This window comes from Condylura cristata, unplaced genomic scaffold, assembly GCF_000260355.1.
Source record: "Condylura cristata isolate star-nosed mole 26May11 unplaced genomic scaffold, ConCri1.0 scaffold00003, whole genome shotgun sequence".
NCBI classification, from domain to species: domain Eukaryota; kingdom Metazoa; phylum Chordata; class Mammalia; order Eulipotyphla; family Talpidae; genus Condylura; species Condylura cristata.
Genome location: NW_004567104.1, coordinates 29965578 through 29981888, shown reverse-complemented (window position 1 = coordinate 29981888; position 16311 = coordinate 29965578). Strand labels below are relative to the sequence as shown.

The following is a 16311-nucleotide window of genomic DNA, read 5'->3' as shown; positions in this document are numbered from 1 at the left end:
AGCTCCAGGCTGAGGCAGTCTATGACCTGCCCCACTCACATCTAGCAGTGAGGAAGGCTCCACCTCACAGGACAGAGTGGGGCCTCTGCCACAGTCTCTTAGGGGCCGGCCCCTCCGCCACACCCCACAGGACTGAGAAAGCTCACCGTCTTCCCCGAGGGGGCATCCCACTCTCCCCTGCGCACCACGCCAAAGGAGCCATCTCCCAATTTCTCGAAGAGATGCAGGTCTTTCTCCCCGATGAGGCAGGTGAGGCTCTGCAGGGGCCCCTCTCCTGTTGGGCCCCCTGGGGTAGGTGAGGTCTTCCGGAAGGTGCTTTGAGAGTGATGAGGGGGGAACTCAGCTTCTAGACGCTTTCCACTGAACACCTGTTTGGAGGGAGTTGGGGGCCAGATGGAAACCTGAGGCCCCAGAGTTAGTTACTCAGTTTTATCCCACTGGGTCCTCAGTTAGGCCTTCAGAGAGGACCTGGCTTTGTTAAGCTGCCAGAAAGGGGGTCGCCTGGCTGGAGGGCACAGCCCCTCCAAATCTCACCCCTAAAAAAGAACCCACAGGCCTGAGTGTGGTTATCAAGGTACATGCCTGAAACAAACAGGCAAGCTGTCTGTGGCTGCTGTGGCACCACACCCAGCTGTGGGGACAGCCCAAAGCCAGTGCAGGCACTCTCTTGTGCCCAGACCCTCCCCTCCTGTAGCCCCTGCCTCACAGACACTATCCCATAACCCAAGCAAATGGGAAGGAGCCTCAGAGGCCCTCCACAAACACCTCCCTGTCCATTTTTAGCCCTGGCCCCTTCTCTAGGTTGCCCATTTGGCGCTGTCTGTCTCCACCCTCCCCATGGAGTCGGCTGCCCTTCATCCTGCCAGGGGAGAGGATAATTTGAGCTGAAGGTTGGTCTGTAGTGTGTGTGTGCAAGGCCTTGCTGAGGAAGGGCCTGGGAAGACAGCTGGACTTTTGGAGGGGTGCCTAGAGCTGAGGGCTGAGAAAGAAGGAAGACTAGAGAAAAATCTGCAGCCTGGGTTGGAGAGGGGAAAGCCAAAAAGCTCAGGGGACAGGAGCAAGGATTCCTGAAAGTTAGAGCTGGCCTTATAAATCTCAGATCTCAGTTGGCCGCTTCACTGGGGTATCCAAAGCCTTGGCTTCAGGCTGCAAACTCTGCCCAGCTGGGTCTCTACCCTGAAAGACTGACAGTCTTGTCTATATGGGGCAGTGTCTGTCTCCAATGTGAGGGCCTCTTCTGGCAGCTGCTCATCCTTTCTCCCAGTAACTGGAATCCCTAACATCTGCAAGTAGTGGTCAGCTGGCAAGGCTTTTCACAGACTTTATCTCAAGGGACCCTCCCCACAGCCCTGTAGGTGAGTGGACAAGTGTGGACAGTACAATTTCACTAAAGACACGGTGAGAGTCTGGAGAGGATCACAGACCACACCGGGGCCTCCTGCAAATCAACAGTAGATCAAGACCCCTGAAATGGCACACCACACAGCTCTTCCCTCCTGTCTTGATCCCAACACACTCGTCTTTTCCTAAAAGCTGGGCAAGGGGCCAGGTCAATGTCCCTAGAAAAGGCCACAGGATCCCAAGAGACAGCCCCTCTGCCAGATTGCAACGAGGAAATCTCTGCTGCCCAATCCCAGGCCAGCTGTTTGGCCCTGCCTGCCCCCTATCCTCCCAGGCCAGAGTCAGGAGGGAAGGCTCTGGCTGGTTCATTTCCTCTCTCATTGTCTTCCAGACAATGGGCAAAGTTCCACTGAGTCAGAACTGGGACTCACCACTCCACAGACCCAAATTAGGGCAATGGGAGGGGCAGCAAGCTGTGGGGAAGGAAGCTGTTAGCAACACCAGATGACTAAAGAAACTCTCCCCAGACCAGAGAGGGTGGGGGAGGAGAGAAGCAAAGCAAGAATGTCCTAGGTCCAGACTGTCCCCAACAAACCATGCTGGACACTGGCCCTAACATCCAGACAGAGCAAGGGCTCAAGTTACGGAGCACTTGTCAACGAGTGCCTCTTCCACACTGCACACAGGCTTCTCACGTGCCGTCTCTGGCGGAGATAGCCACTTAGCCAGGCAGCTCTTCAAGCACCCTGCCTGATAAGACCCTGGAGGAAGAAGGTCTGTACAAAGTGCAAGATTACACCTGCCTGGAAAAGGGGTACTTTTTCTAGAACTGACATCAGATTGGGGCCCCTTGAGACTGCCCCATCTTAGTCCTCATCCACTGACCTTGCTCATCCAGGATTTGCGTTTGCACATGGCCTTTCTCCTCTTCACAGCTTCCCACAGTCTCCGCTGGCCTGCAAGAAGGGAAGAGGAACCAGGTGCTGATAAGGTGTCTGATGTATCCCAGAATGAATGCACCTAGCAAAGGCTTCCTCCATCCCCCTGGAGTGGGGAACCCAACACTGGATACTGCCGAGCACACTGATGTCAAGGAATCAGGGGGTCTCCACTAACCACACGGTCTCTGAATCAAGCTTCTAGGCAGTAGAAACTGGATGAAGGTGTGTAACAATCAAAACATGAGGCTCTTTTCTCACTCCAAGGAAATAAAGAATCAATGTTAATAGAACTATCCTGATTTTAAGTTCTTCTCTCACTAAGTTTTATTATGTTACTAGCATCAGATACCAACTAAAGTATAAGTGTCTGGCACATTATTACCTATTTATCTATTTTAAGTTGAATATGCACATAACTTTCTAATGTTCTACAAGGAATACCACGATTTCAAGATGTGCAACTACTACTTTTAGGATAAATATATAGAAAAGTGAAAGGCCAGGGCTTCCCTGGTGGTACAGGGGTTAAAGATCAACGCTATCAACTATGGGCAGCAACTGCATCAGGAGATCAGTACCGGGCAGGGAGCTGATCCACACGGTGCAGAAGCCCTCTCCTATTTCGCCCACTGCTTCCGTCAGCAGTGTATCTCAGTAGATCTGCCTGTTCTGCTCCCCTCTCTGTCTGGTGAATCCTCTCACCTCCTGCAACTCCGGCCTACACCTCACTTCTTATATGCATAAATAAGTAAATCTTAAAAACAAAAAAAAGTGTAAGGTCAACTTACAGTAAACCTTTGTGAGAGAGACACACACACAAAGCAAAAGCTAGCAAACCATCCAAGGGCTTGCATCCTCCCTTCTCACACAGACCCCTGGTGTTCAGAATGGTAAGGGCAAGAGGTGCTGAAGGAAACACATCTTACACATGTCTAAATAAACAAAAAGGGATGTGAGATTAATCCTGAGCAGCAGAGCTTTAAGACTTCACTCTCCCAAACCACCAGTGCAAACCTCTCTCCTGCACGCACATGTGCAGTACATGTTGCCCACCCCCTGCCCCCCAACCTTGCCAGCTCTAGAATAGGCAGCCCAAGCTCTCAGCTATGACAGCTCCTGGACTAAGCGGGGAGGGCTCCTCTACACAGTCAGTCCTGAGGATAGAGGAGGCAGACAGGACAAGTAAGACCAACAACCCCCACCTACCGGGCCGACCCATGCCAATCTTCTCCAGGTCTTCATTCTTGACATACTCAAAGTGGGACAGGCGGGTAACGTTGAGGTCGTCTCGGAGCCGCAGGAAGTACTGCTGTAGCTGCACCTCAGACAGCAGCTCCAGCAGCCAGCCTGTGCCCTCTTCAGGTTGCATGCTGCTGCTCCCCAGCCTCTGTGGGGAAGGGAGAATGGCTGAAGGACCTAGGGATTTGGGGAGGAAACAGGGGGCCCAGTCCCGAGTGTCATATCCTACTGTGTTGCTGTGGAGATTTCAACCAACTTCTTGCTCCCCCAAAACAGCTGTTAGATTAGCTTATACCCTCCTGTCCTCTTTCCTGCCAGCAGTGAGGACAGAATTAGGGAAGGGATACAAGCCTAGGCCCTGGAGACAGGAGTGGGGTCTAATTTCCAAAACCTGTGCTCCATGGCTGAGTAGCCTGAGATCTACCTCTCTGGTTTCAGGTTCCCCATCTGCTCTTAACTTACCTTTGAGAATCTAAAACAAAACACTACGGCATGGTCCTCTAGGAAAATGCACACATTCTTACTCAGAGTTCTGATAAACTTTTCTGGGGAAGAGGCAGTGTCCCTGAGACCATCCCTGGGCTACTCAGAGCTGATGGAACTAAGCTCTGGCTAAGTTCGTCCAATGTCTGACATGTCAGAGGCCTCTCCCTCTGGTCCAAAGACCATTCACAGGCCACCTTCCAGGGCCTGTGGGACTACCACTGGGATAAGACAGAAGGAAGCAGCGGTTGGAGTGTGCTTCTAGACTCTAATCTGTAGCACTGCTCAGTTCATCAATGGCTGTCACAACAAACAGTGATCCAGTGTTATTAAGGCTTTTAATTTTTCAAGAAATACTGGGAATCTCAACTTAATATACAAAATCTCACCATAATTTTTTTTTTGGGAAAAGGTAATACATAAGTATAGTAATATTCAAAAGACACACAAGAGCCATAAAGTCTCATGCAATCCCAAGCCCTCCCTTAATGCATAACCATCTAGCACCCCATCCTCAAAGCCAGCTGCCTTTAGGGACTTTTATATATCCTTCCAGACTGTTTAATCCCCATCGCCAACAACTATTCACACATTACCCATACTGTTTTGTTCCTTGTTTTTCACTTAAAATTTTATTGTTCTTCTGGCTTAACTAAGTCAATTCATTCAAGTTTGAAATACATACACACGCACACATAAACACCATGCTGGCCAAATGACACAGATGTGCAGGTCACAATCAGCCAACAGGCCACTAGTGAGTGACCTCTGACCCACACTTTCTTGGGCCCAGAGAAGGAGTATTCCTCAAAGTTAAGTAGACAGATCACCAGACACCAAGCCATCCTTTGCTATACATTTCAGAGCTCAGGGCTTGGCAGGCCAGCACCCCAACTCCATGTTCAATCCCCACTAAAGAAGACCAAGAGGGAAAATCCAGCTGCACCCAGACCTCTTACTCCCCAACTCAGAGGTGGCCTCATCCAGCAGCACTCATCAGAAGCTGCACTAAGAAGCAGCAGCTGGGCCTGGCATGGGCCTCCTGCCCCACAGCTTCCAGTGGTACTGCCAACAGAGAGCCAGGAGTTTATAGACTTTCCCAAGTAGCTCAGGGCAGTAGAGAGTGACAAAAGGGAATGAGAAGGCTTCAGTTCAAACCCTGACTCTTCAGCCAAGGTGGCTGGGCCAGAGGGGGTTTCCAAACTTTAAGCTGTAACCCTTTACTGGGTGGTTCCTCACAAGGGCTGTACAGCCCCCTAGGGGACACTGCTGGTTGTCACAATGTTGTGGGGTGCTAGTGGCATATAGTGGGTGGCTAGGGACAAGTATGAGTCAGCCTGTAACAACCAGGAAGATCTCACACTGTTCCAAATCCCACACACCTTAATTCACGCAGGTGAACTGAATGCAAATTTACAAATGAACAAGATTGTAGTTTTGCAGTTTTAATACACAGTAAATTTTCTGGAAATGGAACTACTGGGTAAACCAAGAGAAAACTAAAACTGGTCTCTGTTTTGTTCAGAACTTTGTAATAAGCAGCTCACTATTCAGAAAAATGTCCCTGAAGGCAACCCACTCTCAGCTCTTGTAAATGTTGCTTTCATGGTGATTCTACCTGAGAAGCCTTGGCATTGATGTCATTATGTCAGAGCGTATGCATTATTAGAATACATAAAATGTCAAAATTCCTCTCTCCTTTATATTACAGGTAGCATTATATTGACTGACTACACACAAACACAAGGTAAACAGGCTATATTTCTATTAATTTTATGTACAAAGAGCACTAATAGTTAAGTTCAGCAAACTATCATTAAGCGGGGAGGATACCACTATCAGAAAAAAGCCCCCAAGGTGCCCTATGAAAATCACTGACCTTGGCACTCTTTCTCCTAGGCTTCGCCAGGTGAGGCTAGCCAGCATTTCCACTCTCATTACCCTGTCCCTGGAGTGGTAAGATCCTGCCCCCTTCATAGCTCCAAGCCCACACAGGTAAGTGGTCTGTAAGATGCTCCTCTTCTTCCCCAATCTTCAAGCCTCTACCCTGTTCTGGGGCAGGCTAGGTGGTTGCTCCAAGAACAGCTCAAAGTCAGGCCCTGGGTGGTCAGGGCTGGGGAAGACGCAGTTGCACCTCCCATAATGCTACTAGAACGCACAATCCAGCCTGTTCCCTTTCCCTAAAGGGAAAGAGTTGTTTCCCCGCTAACAACTCTCCCTGCCTCAGCTGGACACTCCCCTCCCTGAGAATGGGCATAAGGACACATTTAAGGAAACTAGAAAGAACACCGGAATCTGGTTCCAGTCATGTCTCTACCACCAAGCCCAGGGTGACTCTCAACAAGTCTCCTCCCTTTTCTATCTCCCCCTCCAGCCTGTTTCTCTGTTGGCAAAACACAGAATTACTGCCCCCCCCCCACACATACACCATTCCTGCTCAGAAAGCCTTCAGCCATGTGTGTGTGCGCAGCCCTGCACACCTGTGTGCGATGCAAGTGGTCCTTGTGGAGGACACGCACAACTCCCCCACAATTTCCTAATGCACTCACTGAGAAGAATGCAGTGCCAGAGGGGAGGCTGCCTAGCCCAGACCCTGCCAAGCTCTCACAGGAAGTGCCCTGCAGCCAGTCCCAGTCCTGATCTCTGGCCCTCAAAGATGACTGGCTCCAAGGAGCTGACCCAGTCCTCCAGCCCAACCCCTGTCCCCAGTCCCCCACTCACTGTGTAGAGTCGCCGCCGCAGTCTAGCCAGGAGAGGAAAGGAGAGCTCTAGGCCAGGGAACCGGCGAGCTGCTGGCATCTCCACGAGCTGGACCCCCTCAAATGGGTCACTAGAGCTCTGACCCGAGAAGTGGGAGAGCAGGGCCCTCAGCTCCTGAATTTCACTCTGCCCTGAAGGGACGTTGTCTAGGTCTGCTCCAAGAGTTCCCCAGATTCCACACAGGATGTGAGGTTGGGAAATGGGGCAGAACAGGGTGGGCTGTTTTCAAGCTGGCTAGTCTGTTAGGGAGCAGCTTAGGTCTTTTCTCCGCTGGCTACAGCCTGGGCCCTCTGTCCTGTTTCTCTGTCTTCTCTCCAGTACAGTGGTCACAGCTCCAGTCCTGCTCCCTGGCTCCCCCACCCGACTGCCTGCCCGCCCAACCACCCTCCCTCCCTCCCTCCCTACCCAGCTGAGCAGCTCTGACACAGACTGAAAAAGGACCTTTCTGAATCACTGCCAAGAGGGCGGCGGGAATGGGGGACTCTTCCTCCCAGCCACCCGCGCTGGCCCCCCTGCCTCCCCATACACAAGGCCCCCTGTCTGTGGCTTCCACCCCAACCCCCATAGCTGCAAACAACTCCTGGGATTTTAGGGTGGGGGCAATGTCAGTCACGCAGCAATGTAGAGCGGCTGCAGCCCCCACATGGGCTTGTTTGGGACTGAAGGCTAGCAGAGAGTCTGAGTTGGGGGCTTGGATTCCAAAGAATCATTCCTGGAACCTGCAGACAGACCCTTCAGAGACCAGTGCCCCACCGCCCCACCCCCAGCCTTGGCTGGGTGTCTCCTGGCTCAGACCCTAATGTGGCCCTGTTACCCTGGTGCCCGACGGAAATAGGAGGCCGGCAGCCTGCCAGAGTGGGGACAGTCCAGTCAAAGGGAGGGGGGAATCTTCACCCTCCTCCCCTGGGGTTGCCTTGTCTGCTGTCCACAGTACCCAGGGTGCCTCTTCTCCAGACCAGCTGGCTAAGATACTAAACCCCCTAAAAACAAACAAATATGCCTCCACATCCCACCCCAAAACTGAAGGATTCTAAGCTGTAAGGGCTCTTGTATAGCACCCACACAAGCAAACAACAGCCCCAGCTAAAGGGAGCTGGAGACACTCCATCAAGCCCCATGGGCCCCCCATGTTCCTAGAGCTGACAAATGATCCCTCTGCCCCTCCTCAAAGGGCGCCAGCTGCTCTTATATTCCCCCCACTGGCCCCCCCCACACACACACACTATGGCCCCAGACACACCTGACAGCTGCAGGAAGTCCTCTCAGCCCTGTCCCCCCCCCCCACCAGTCATGCCCAGGGAGACCCTGTTTCTTACACACTGCTCTCTTGTCCTATCTAGTTGGCCACTGGCACTGGGAGTCCAGCTGGCTGGTAGGATAGGCAGCTGGGGGAGAGAATTTGGGGGAGTCAGGATCTCAGGAACTTTCCAGGACCTCTCTCAGTGCTTAACCTTCCTGGCACCTGGCAGGAAAGTACTAGAAGAAACAGCCATTTCTTGGTCAGCCTGGGGGTATGAGACCGTGACAACCCCAGCAATCAAGTCCTTCTTCCCCACTCCCCTGTCATCCACCACTCAGAGCTTGTGGAGCCAACCAAATACAGCCTCCCCTCAGTTGAAGTGAATCACAGTCTGAGGCTGGGGTCAGACCTAATGAACATGATGAAGTCAAGCCAAGGTCACACTGGAGCTGACTTCCCCCAAATCCTGGCAGACCATGTATACAGCTCCCACCAGAGAGCTAGGACCTGACTTCAGGGACGGTATAAGCAGGATTACTCCCTCTGAGGCAAGGGCAGCTGAATCAGTCTGGCCAGATTATAAAAATTCTAGTAATCCCAGAAAGATGTACCCCAAATCCACCAGAACCTCAATGCCTGACTCTGAATTGAGAACAGCCTCAGCAGCTTGCTCAGCAGCCTGGCTGTGAGGAGAAGCAAAGCATAGTTAAGGGTCAAAGCTCAGGACAGTTCCCAGACCCCTTCTTCCAGCCCTGAAAAACAGCCCCCACCTTTTTGTCCCCTTGTCCTGTCAGTTACTGCCCTCTCCTGGTCAAGACAGAAAGTGCTCTTGATCTCCAAGGCAAGGAGGGGGGCTGATAAATATGGTGATCATACTTTCCAAAGCAAACAGGAACATTTGGCTTAATACGCCTATTCAAGATGCCAGTAAATGACAATGTACAGGGCAAAGGGACTCACTGCCCATAAGACAACCCAAATCTTGGCTGTGCTTTGGAGACTTTCAGGGGAGCACTGAGGAAAGGCTAAAGGGCAGTTTAGTTGGGTCCCAAGGGAACTAGAGACACTGAGGCAGATGACAGCATCAGTAATTCACCACTCCTGACAGCCTCTCCCCCACCCCCTAAATGAACAGCAGCCTTCTTTCCCCAGCTTCTCTGTCCCTAGGAAGAGTCCTGGGCCTGAGAACACAGACACCCTCCCACTCCTGAGAGGCTGCTGCAGAGGGCAGGGCGGGGCCAGGTCCTCAGCTCAGCGCAAAAGGGGTCTAGGGCAGAGTACCTGAATGGCTATTCCCCCAGGCTTCCCCATTACCTGTAGTCCCTCCTTGTCCCCTGTCAGGCGCTGATACGCAGATTTCTCCCCCATGGAACCCCAGCGCCCAGCGTTTGTGCCAGGGAAGGCAGGAAAACCTTCCTGCAGCCGCCGCCCCTCCAACGGCACCGGCAGCGGCACCGGCAGCGTCACTGCCCTGCGTCCTGAGGGGCCGGGCCTCCGGCATCCTTCAGGGAGGGCAGGGGCGGCTGAAGCGCCTCAGAGGGGAGTCCGCGCTCTCGGCCCTCCACACCCCACATCCTCACAGCCCCTACTGATGGCATGAGCACCAAAGTGGTCAGGGCTCTCTGCTGGGCCTGCGTCCGGCCCCTCCCCCAACCTGGTCCCCAGCGGCAGCGCCTCTTCCCCCAGCCACGGGGGCCTCCAAAGCCAGCTAGGCGCCCCCGGGGGCACCCCGCCTTCATTACCTTGGCACCACAGCTCCATTCGGCCCCTTGGTCACCTCCCTACCCCAAGCAAAACCATTTTGGCCCTGGAGATTCAAGGGCCCCCATATTCCCCGATAAAGAGGTACATCCTGGAAAGCCCATACAAAAGATGCCTGTCCAGAGACCACCTCCCTCTAGACGGGGCCCTCCACCTGCCCTGACTCCGCCAGGCTCCAAGAATGTGTCCACCTGCCGGGCAGCCTGACGCTCCATTCCGCCTGCCACCTGGCTCTGCGCCCAGCCAGTCTCCCCAGCTAGTCAGAGCCCAGCCTAGAAGCCACGCCTCTTCGCACAGCCGGAGGGAGATAGCAGCGGCCCAGCTGGGTGCTTCTTCTAGGCCGGCCTTGACATCCTGCTGCCCTCTCTCACTGGCCAGTCTGTAGGGGCTATGTGCTTAGCTGGGAGCTCACAGCAGGGCAAAGCACTGGAGTTGACCTCTCTGGCCTCAGATGAGTGACTGGCGCCCACATTCTCTGCTGGAGGAGCAGTTCCAGCACATGCCCATGCAGGGCTCTCACCCCATACTGAGATGAGGCCATTACTGAGGAAGTCCCACCACAGAAGCTCCTCCTTTCCTCCAGCCTCAAGGGCCCAAGGCACCCCACGCACACCCTCTCATTCTGCTGGCATCTGAAGCATTCACTGACTCCTCAGCACCAAGTATTTAGGGCTAAGCTCAGGACCTAACACCTTTAATCACCCTCATCACTGAAGAGATGGAGGAAGAGGGGGAGGAAGATGCTGAGAAACTTCTTGCCTCCCACTCTTTCTACCCCCTCTCCCCCCATTAAACCTCTAGGTTGAGGAAAGACTCCAGGAGGGCACCTGAATTCCCATAAAAACCACTGTCCCACAAGCTGCTTCTCCATCTGGAAACCTGGAAACAGACTGGGTTGGGGATGACCCTATGTGTGTGTGTGTGGGGGGGGGTACAGGAGGAGGGTGTCCTCTATTCTAGCCAGAAGCTCCTTTGCTTCCAACTGTAGCTATTGCTGAAATTACTTTTGGGGATAGCTCCAAGAACCAAAAGTCAGGGGGCTGTGGAGGAGAGACTGAAAATGCCAGGTCTAAGAGTAAGCATTTTCTTGGTTTAAGAGTAAGCATTTTCTTCCTGCTTTCCCCCAGCCTCCTTGCTTTATATGTCCCCTGCCTGCCTCCTAATACCATCCTACATTATGGTATCCACAGGATCCAAAATGTCTCTAGGATTTGAAGAATTTACCCACATGGACGCCTCTCTGGTCTGTAACTTGCTGCCTTAGCTCTAAAGGGAGCCAGCAGTAGCAAGAACCAGGCTGCCTCTGCCATCCACTCCCTTCCCGCAGCCTCTCCCACAGCATCGGTAAAGTGACAAATCCACACAGAAGAGCAGACGTGACATGTAATTTCCGGCCAGCAGGATTTTTCCAAAACAATCTACCGTATTCTCCAGAATATATGCCAACCCACTCCCAAGTTAGCCCTCTCCCTTTTCTTCAATTCTTGGATAGAAACCAACATATTGGGGGAAGGCGGGGCTTTAAAGTTCTAGTCTTTACACACCAGCACTCCCCCACCCCCACTCCTTGTCACCTTCAACTCACCATTCTTTGCAGGGCCCAAGTTTCTCTAGATCAAAGCCAGGATGGTTCCCCTCAGGACCTCATGCCAGAAGGAGCTGTACCAGGCAACCCCAACCCCACACCTTCAGGTCAGCCCAGAAGTGACATCACACTACTCCGGGGAGGAGGGTGGCCAGGGGCCAAAGGAGAGAAGGGAGTGATTCAGACATATACCATGGCTGTCCACACCCTCTCCATCTCCAGGACACAAGGGCCCACTCTGTCCCAGGGGAACTTGGCATGCCAGATCCTGAGGAAGGCAAGACTGAGGTGTATTTGTCAGCAGTACTGGGTCTACAGGCCTGAGTCCCGCCCTGAGGTCTCTGCACTCTTCTCCTTAACAACTGGAATTTCCTAACGCTTTTGTGAACTCACCCTTCCTTCTCTTTTAGATGCTCTAGTGGGGATCACATCATCTCTTTCTCTCTAATAACCCGCCTGTGCTGCTATCCTTTATTTCTGAGCTCCTGAAGCTCTAAACCCCATTTCCAGGGAACTTAAAAAGAAGTTCAGTTACCACAAACTGTGTGCTCAAGCTCAGTGTCCTCAGCACCTTGTTCAACCTTGCTAATTGTGCTCATGTGTCCTGACTGAAAACACAGGAAGCCAACACCAAGAGCATACCTAGTCTAGAAACCTCACTCTCTAGTTCCCCAACAATCAAACAGACCTGGCTGAAGCCTTGACTCTCACTTTCTATTTGGGCAAACATTGGGCACAAGATTTAATCTTTAAGCCTCAATTCCTTCATCTGTAAAATGGGGCCTCCTTCATAGAGAGCAGACTCAATGACATAAATGAATAACACACTTACCACAGTACCTGGCAGGTTGTCTGTTGTTGTTACCTTTGAACACAGATCTGAAGTCTCTCACCTGCTTACATTCTTTTATAAGTCCTCATTAAGCCTTACACAATACTCTTCAAAATCTACTCCTTACCTATCTTTCCTTTCAAATGTCTCCATATTATGACCAAATAAAATGTTTGCCCTCTCCTAGAAAAATCCTCTTCTCTAATTGTAATGACTTTGAGCTATTCTTTTTGTGACACTCTTTCTGTCTGTAAGAACTCCTACACATCCCTCAAGGCTTCCCCTATAAATTCCCATCTCCTACCCACAAACGGTCCTTTTTGCATGTTTTTGTTAGTTAAAATAATGGTTGGGCTATATAAACACATAATACACTCCAAAGTCATTTACATTTTTTAAAATAACCCCACTATGCACTGATTTTTACAGGGTGACTATTCCAGTAATAATACTCTGTATTGATATGTAATTCTACTGATGGTGTCCAAAGCACATCCTCTATTGTGGTTTATATATTGATAAGTAACCATGTGGAGTACCTATCACTGTGACGGTACAATCTGGCAAGAAACCTTGGTCAAGGATTTGCTGACAGAGAATTTAAGGTTGTGAAGGACAAAGTTAAGGAGTCCCCTCTTTTGGGGTGAGCTGGTGCCACCTTCATTCTAGTGCCTACTGGGAATAAACATGGCTGCCCTGCTCAAGTCCAGTCTTTATTTAACTCCCCTTTCCCCCCTCACCCCATTATTTCTAATCCAGAAAAGCAAGCACCTTCATAGGAAAGACAGGCTGTCAACATCATTATATAGTCATTCTTGTAGCTACTTTCTCCCATAAAGCTGGTTCAACCTCAGAGAGAATACAACCAGTCCCTTCAGGCAGCAGGAGAGCCTTGAATTACTCATCAGTCTCTGGAAGCAAAGCTGAGGTACAGACTACCACATGATTGATGGGAAGAAGATCTGGTTTGTTCAGCATCCCTGCCTTCCTGGGAGTACTGGGTTAGGGGTGAGGGGAGGATAGTGACAATGTGGGAAGGCAGGATGGGGCAGCAGGGGCAGACACACCAGATACAGGAACCCTTCTATGGTCGTACCTTCAACTGCAATGGAGATGGAAACCTAGCTCTCAGGAGGGCAAAAAAAAAAAAAATGAGTCAACTCCATGACACAGATCCAACTGAACCCAACTCCTGACATGTACTAACCTGGTCTTGAAAGTATCTGTAGCTACTTCATGCTCCACCAGCTAAGAGTGGCATGCCAACCTTGACACCCAGAAACAGGGCACCAAGAGTGGGACTTATTCAAACGCATTCCCAGAACACACCTCCCCAGCACACAAACACCATCTAGTGTGAAAGAGGATGAATTCCTGAAGCTGTGCTGGGACCATGTGCACACACACCCTGCATGCCTGGCAGGCAGGGTTAGGATGCTGGGTAGTGCAGAGGTGCCTCTCCACAGTGCTTGGGTCGAGGTCTGATCACAGTGTCAAAGCCCTTCACTGACTCTTAGGGAGAAGGGATGTAGTCCACCTCCCAGCAGCTGGTCACTCCCAGAGCTATTCCAGAGCTGGGAAGAGGCCAGCCAGCTGGTTACCCCACCCGCCATGTTCAGGCCCTAACCCCATTCCCGCCCCCGCCACATCCCCTTGGAGACAGCCTAGAGCTGAAGGGGTCTATTGTTGGGTCCTGGAGGTGGGGTGGGGAAAAAGTCAGAATTGTGAATTTTAGAGCATTTACTCTGAGAGAGGGATTGCTCATCCCCTTGGGACAATGTCCATACTAAAAAAGCAGGAGTTAGCAACATCCAGCGCAGGCTGCAAAGCCCAGGAGAGGAGGGATCTGAACCTGCAAGTGAGACAAACATCAGAGACTTTGAGATATTTAAGACACCTTAAATCCCATTATAGTCTGCCCACCGACTTTACAAATAGACTGAGACTCTAAAGGGGGAGGGGAAAAACTTCTCCTAAGAAACTGTCATAGAAAACATATCCCCAGCAGTTGGGGAGAGATCCACAATTCAGCGTGGCAGTGCAGTGTTCTGGATTTGGAGGGGCAGCCTTGCCAAGGGGAGAGACTAGTAAAGGTCAGCGGCCTAGGGAGACCCTGCCTCACTGGCAGACACAGCATGCAGGACAGGCCGAGGCAGGACAGCTGATGCTCTTGGTATAGAGGCTCACCTCTTACTCTACCCTTCTTTTGCTGAATGGATTCATGGATTCTGTAAGGTGATTTAAAAGGGGGATAGAAGATTCAGGAAAAAGACAGTAGTGTGCACACATGTGCTTAACTTCACTGCTTCATAAAACACCACAGTGGTAACGGAAGAGTCTTTTTCGAATGGCAGAGGTGCCTGAAGTTGGTTAGTACAACAGAGCAGGTGATCATCAGAAAACCTTGGAAGTTGGAAAGCAGATGGGCCAGCTGACAACTGAGACTGACCTGAGAAAATCACAAATCCCACAAAATCCTCAAAAAGCCTAGCAACTGGCAGTCCCAGAAAGGGGAAGAAACAGAAAGGGAAGTGCTAAAAATACAATAATTATTGAAAAATGTTTAAGCAGTAAGACCCCTATATTCTCTCACCAACACAGTCAGGGAGTAACTGCTCCTCCACCGCCCTATAAGCACCAGGGATTTCCATTCAGGTGGTAAAGTGATGGCTCTAGACCAGCACAGCAGTCAAGAATAGGGGTGCTGCATCCCAAACAAGGAAAGCAGAGATCCCAGGCTCGCTCTCTATTCCCAGAGCATGGAGCCAGGCCTCCACCTCCTGGCAGGAGACAAGAATGCCTTTTCTGAGGACTCTGACCAGGTCAAGATAGCAGTGCTGGAAATTCAAACAAAGGGACCATCTGCATCACCACAAAGAAGCTCAGTCCATAAGGTCCCCCAAGTGCCACAGTCCTCCACTCTTAGTCTAGAGCAGACAACAAACAATTATCAAACACCCAGGAAAAACTTCCAACAGGGAAGAAAGAAACAACACACACACAGAGCAACCAAAGGAAAATAGACAGTAGAAGAAAAAGATTTCAGACAGAAAATACATTAAAATATATAGAACAGGATTCCCACCCCTCCCTTCTAATTGGAGAAAAAAATTACAAACATGACAGAAGACATAAAAAAGGTCAGCAGACCTCATCCCCCATCTGGCCTGCACCACATCTGGCCCACAGCAGGTGTTCATAAATATCTGTTAAATGCAAAAATGAACACAGCATTTTTTGAACTCTAATGTACATTCCTCGGGCTCTTATTAAAGATTCAGATCTTATTATAAGATTCAGATTCCAGATATGTGATGGGGTCTAAGATTCTGCTTTTCTAACAAGCTCCCAAGTGATGCTGCTGTGCTAGTGCACAGACCACGCACCAAGAGGCAAGGGTCTTCTCTGGACAGTGTTCCTTTGTTGTATATAACCAAAGAATCACCTGGGAGCTAGGAGAGTGTTACTACATGGGCCCCACCCTCTGAGATGTTAATCAACTTGGTGTGGGGCTAGACTTGGGCAAACAGATCTAGAAGTCTCTTCAAGTGAATCCAGACTGGGGATGAGAATCACTGCTCTCAAGAAAGGTTGTCATTGTGCCCATTATTTGTCCAGGCCAGAAAAATCCTGTTTTCAGACACACTCCGATTGTTTGGGTGTATATTTATGCATACAAGAACTGGGGTGTAGGCCAGACGTATGGGGGTGAGAGGATTCACCAGAGACAAGTGGGGAGCAGAATAGGCAGATCTACTGAGACAGGAGAGACAGGAGAGGTCTGCTGTGCAAGGTGGGTCAGCTCCCTGGCCAGGGATCAAGCTCATGCTGCAGTGGCTGCTGACAACTTGACAGCTTGATAGCTTGACAGCACTGAAACTTTAACCTGTATCACCAGGGAGGCCTACACTCTTCCATTGTTGACAGTGACCACTATTTTAGAGGTCTTTCACAGTACGGCTAAGAACATAGGTTTATGAGACTAGTCACTACAGATGATAATTCTCAGTGCTGTCTAGATCCCATTAATATCAGTGGATAGAGAAAATATTTTATTAAATTCCCCAGAAATTTATTCTGAGAATTTTTCTCTTTATTAGAGTCTTACACTTAATCTTTTTTTTTTTTT

The 16311-nt window shown here is 50.8% G+C and overlaps 1 protein-coding gene across 9 annotated transcripts in view; it reads right to left on the bottom strand.

The window, feature by feature from the left end:
• TNK2 (tyrosine kinase, non-receptor, 2) overlaps positions 1 to 16311 on the bottom strand; it is a 38398-nt gene that overhangs the window by 14761 nt on the left and 7326 nt on the right. The window contains exons 1-4 of one of the 9 annotated variants that reach the window (XM_012732517.1): positions 11351 to 11417; positions 3489 to 3669; positions 2227 to 2297; positions 147 to 368 (exon numbers count right to left, since the gene is read on the bottom strand). In XM_012732517.1, coding sequence (XP_012587971.1) covers positions 147 to 368; positions 2227 to 2297; positions 3489 to 3669; positions 11351 to 11353 — 477 coding nt within the window. In that variant the 5' untranslated portion in view covers positions 11354 to 11417. Of the gene's footprint in view, positions 1 to 146; positions 369 to 2226; positions 2298 to 3488; positions 3670 to 6725; positions 7115 to 9318; positions 9477 to 9746; positions 9913 to 11350; positions 11418 to 16311 lie in introns of those variants that run through there. The other 8 variants (XM_012732525.1, XM_012732550.1, XM_012732549.1 and 5 more) reach the window with 8 other exon arrangements.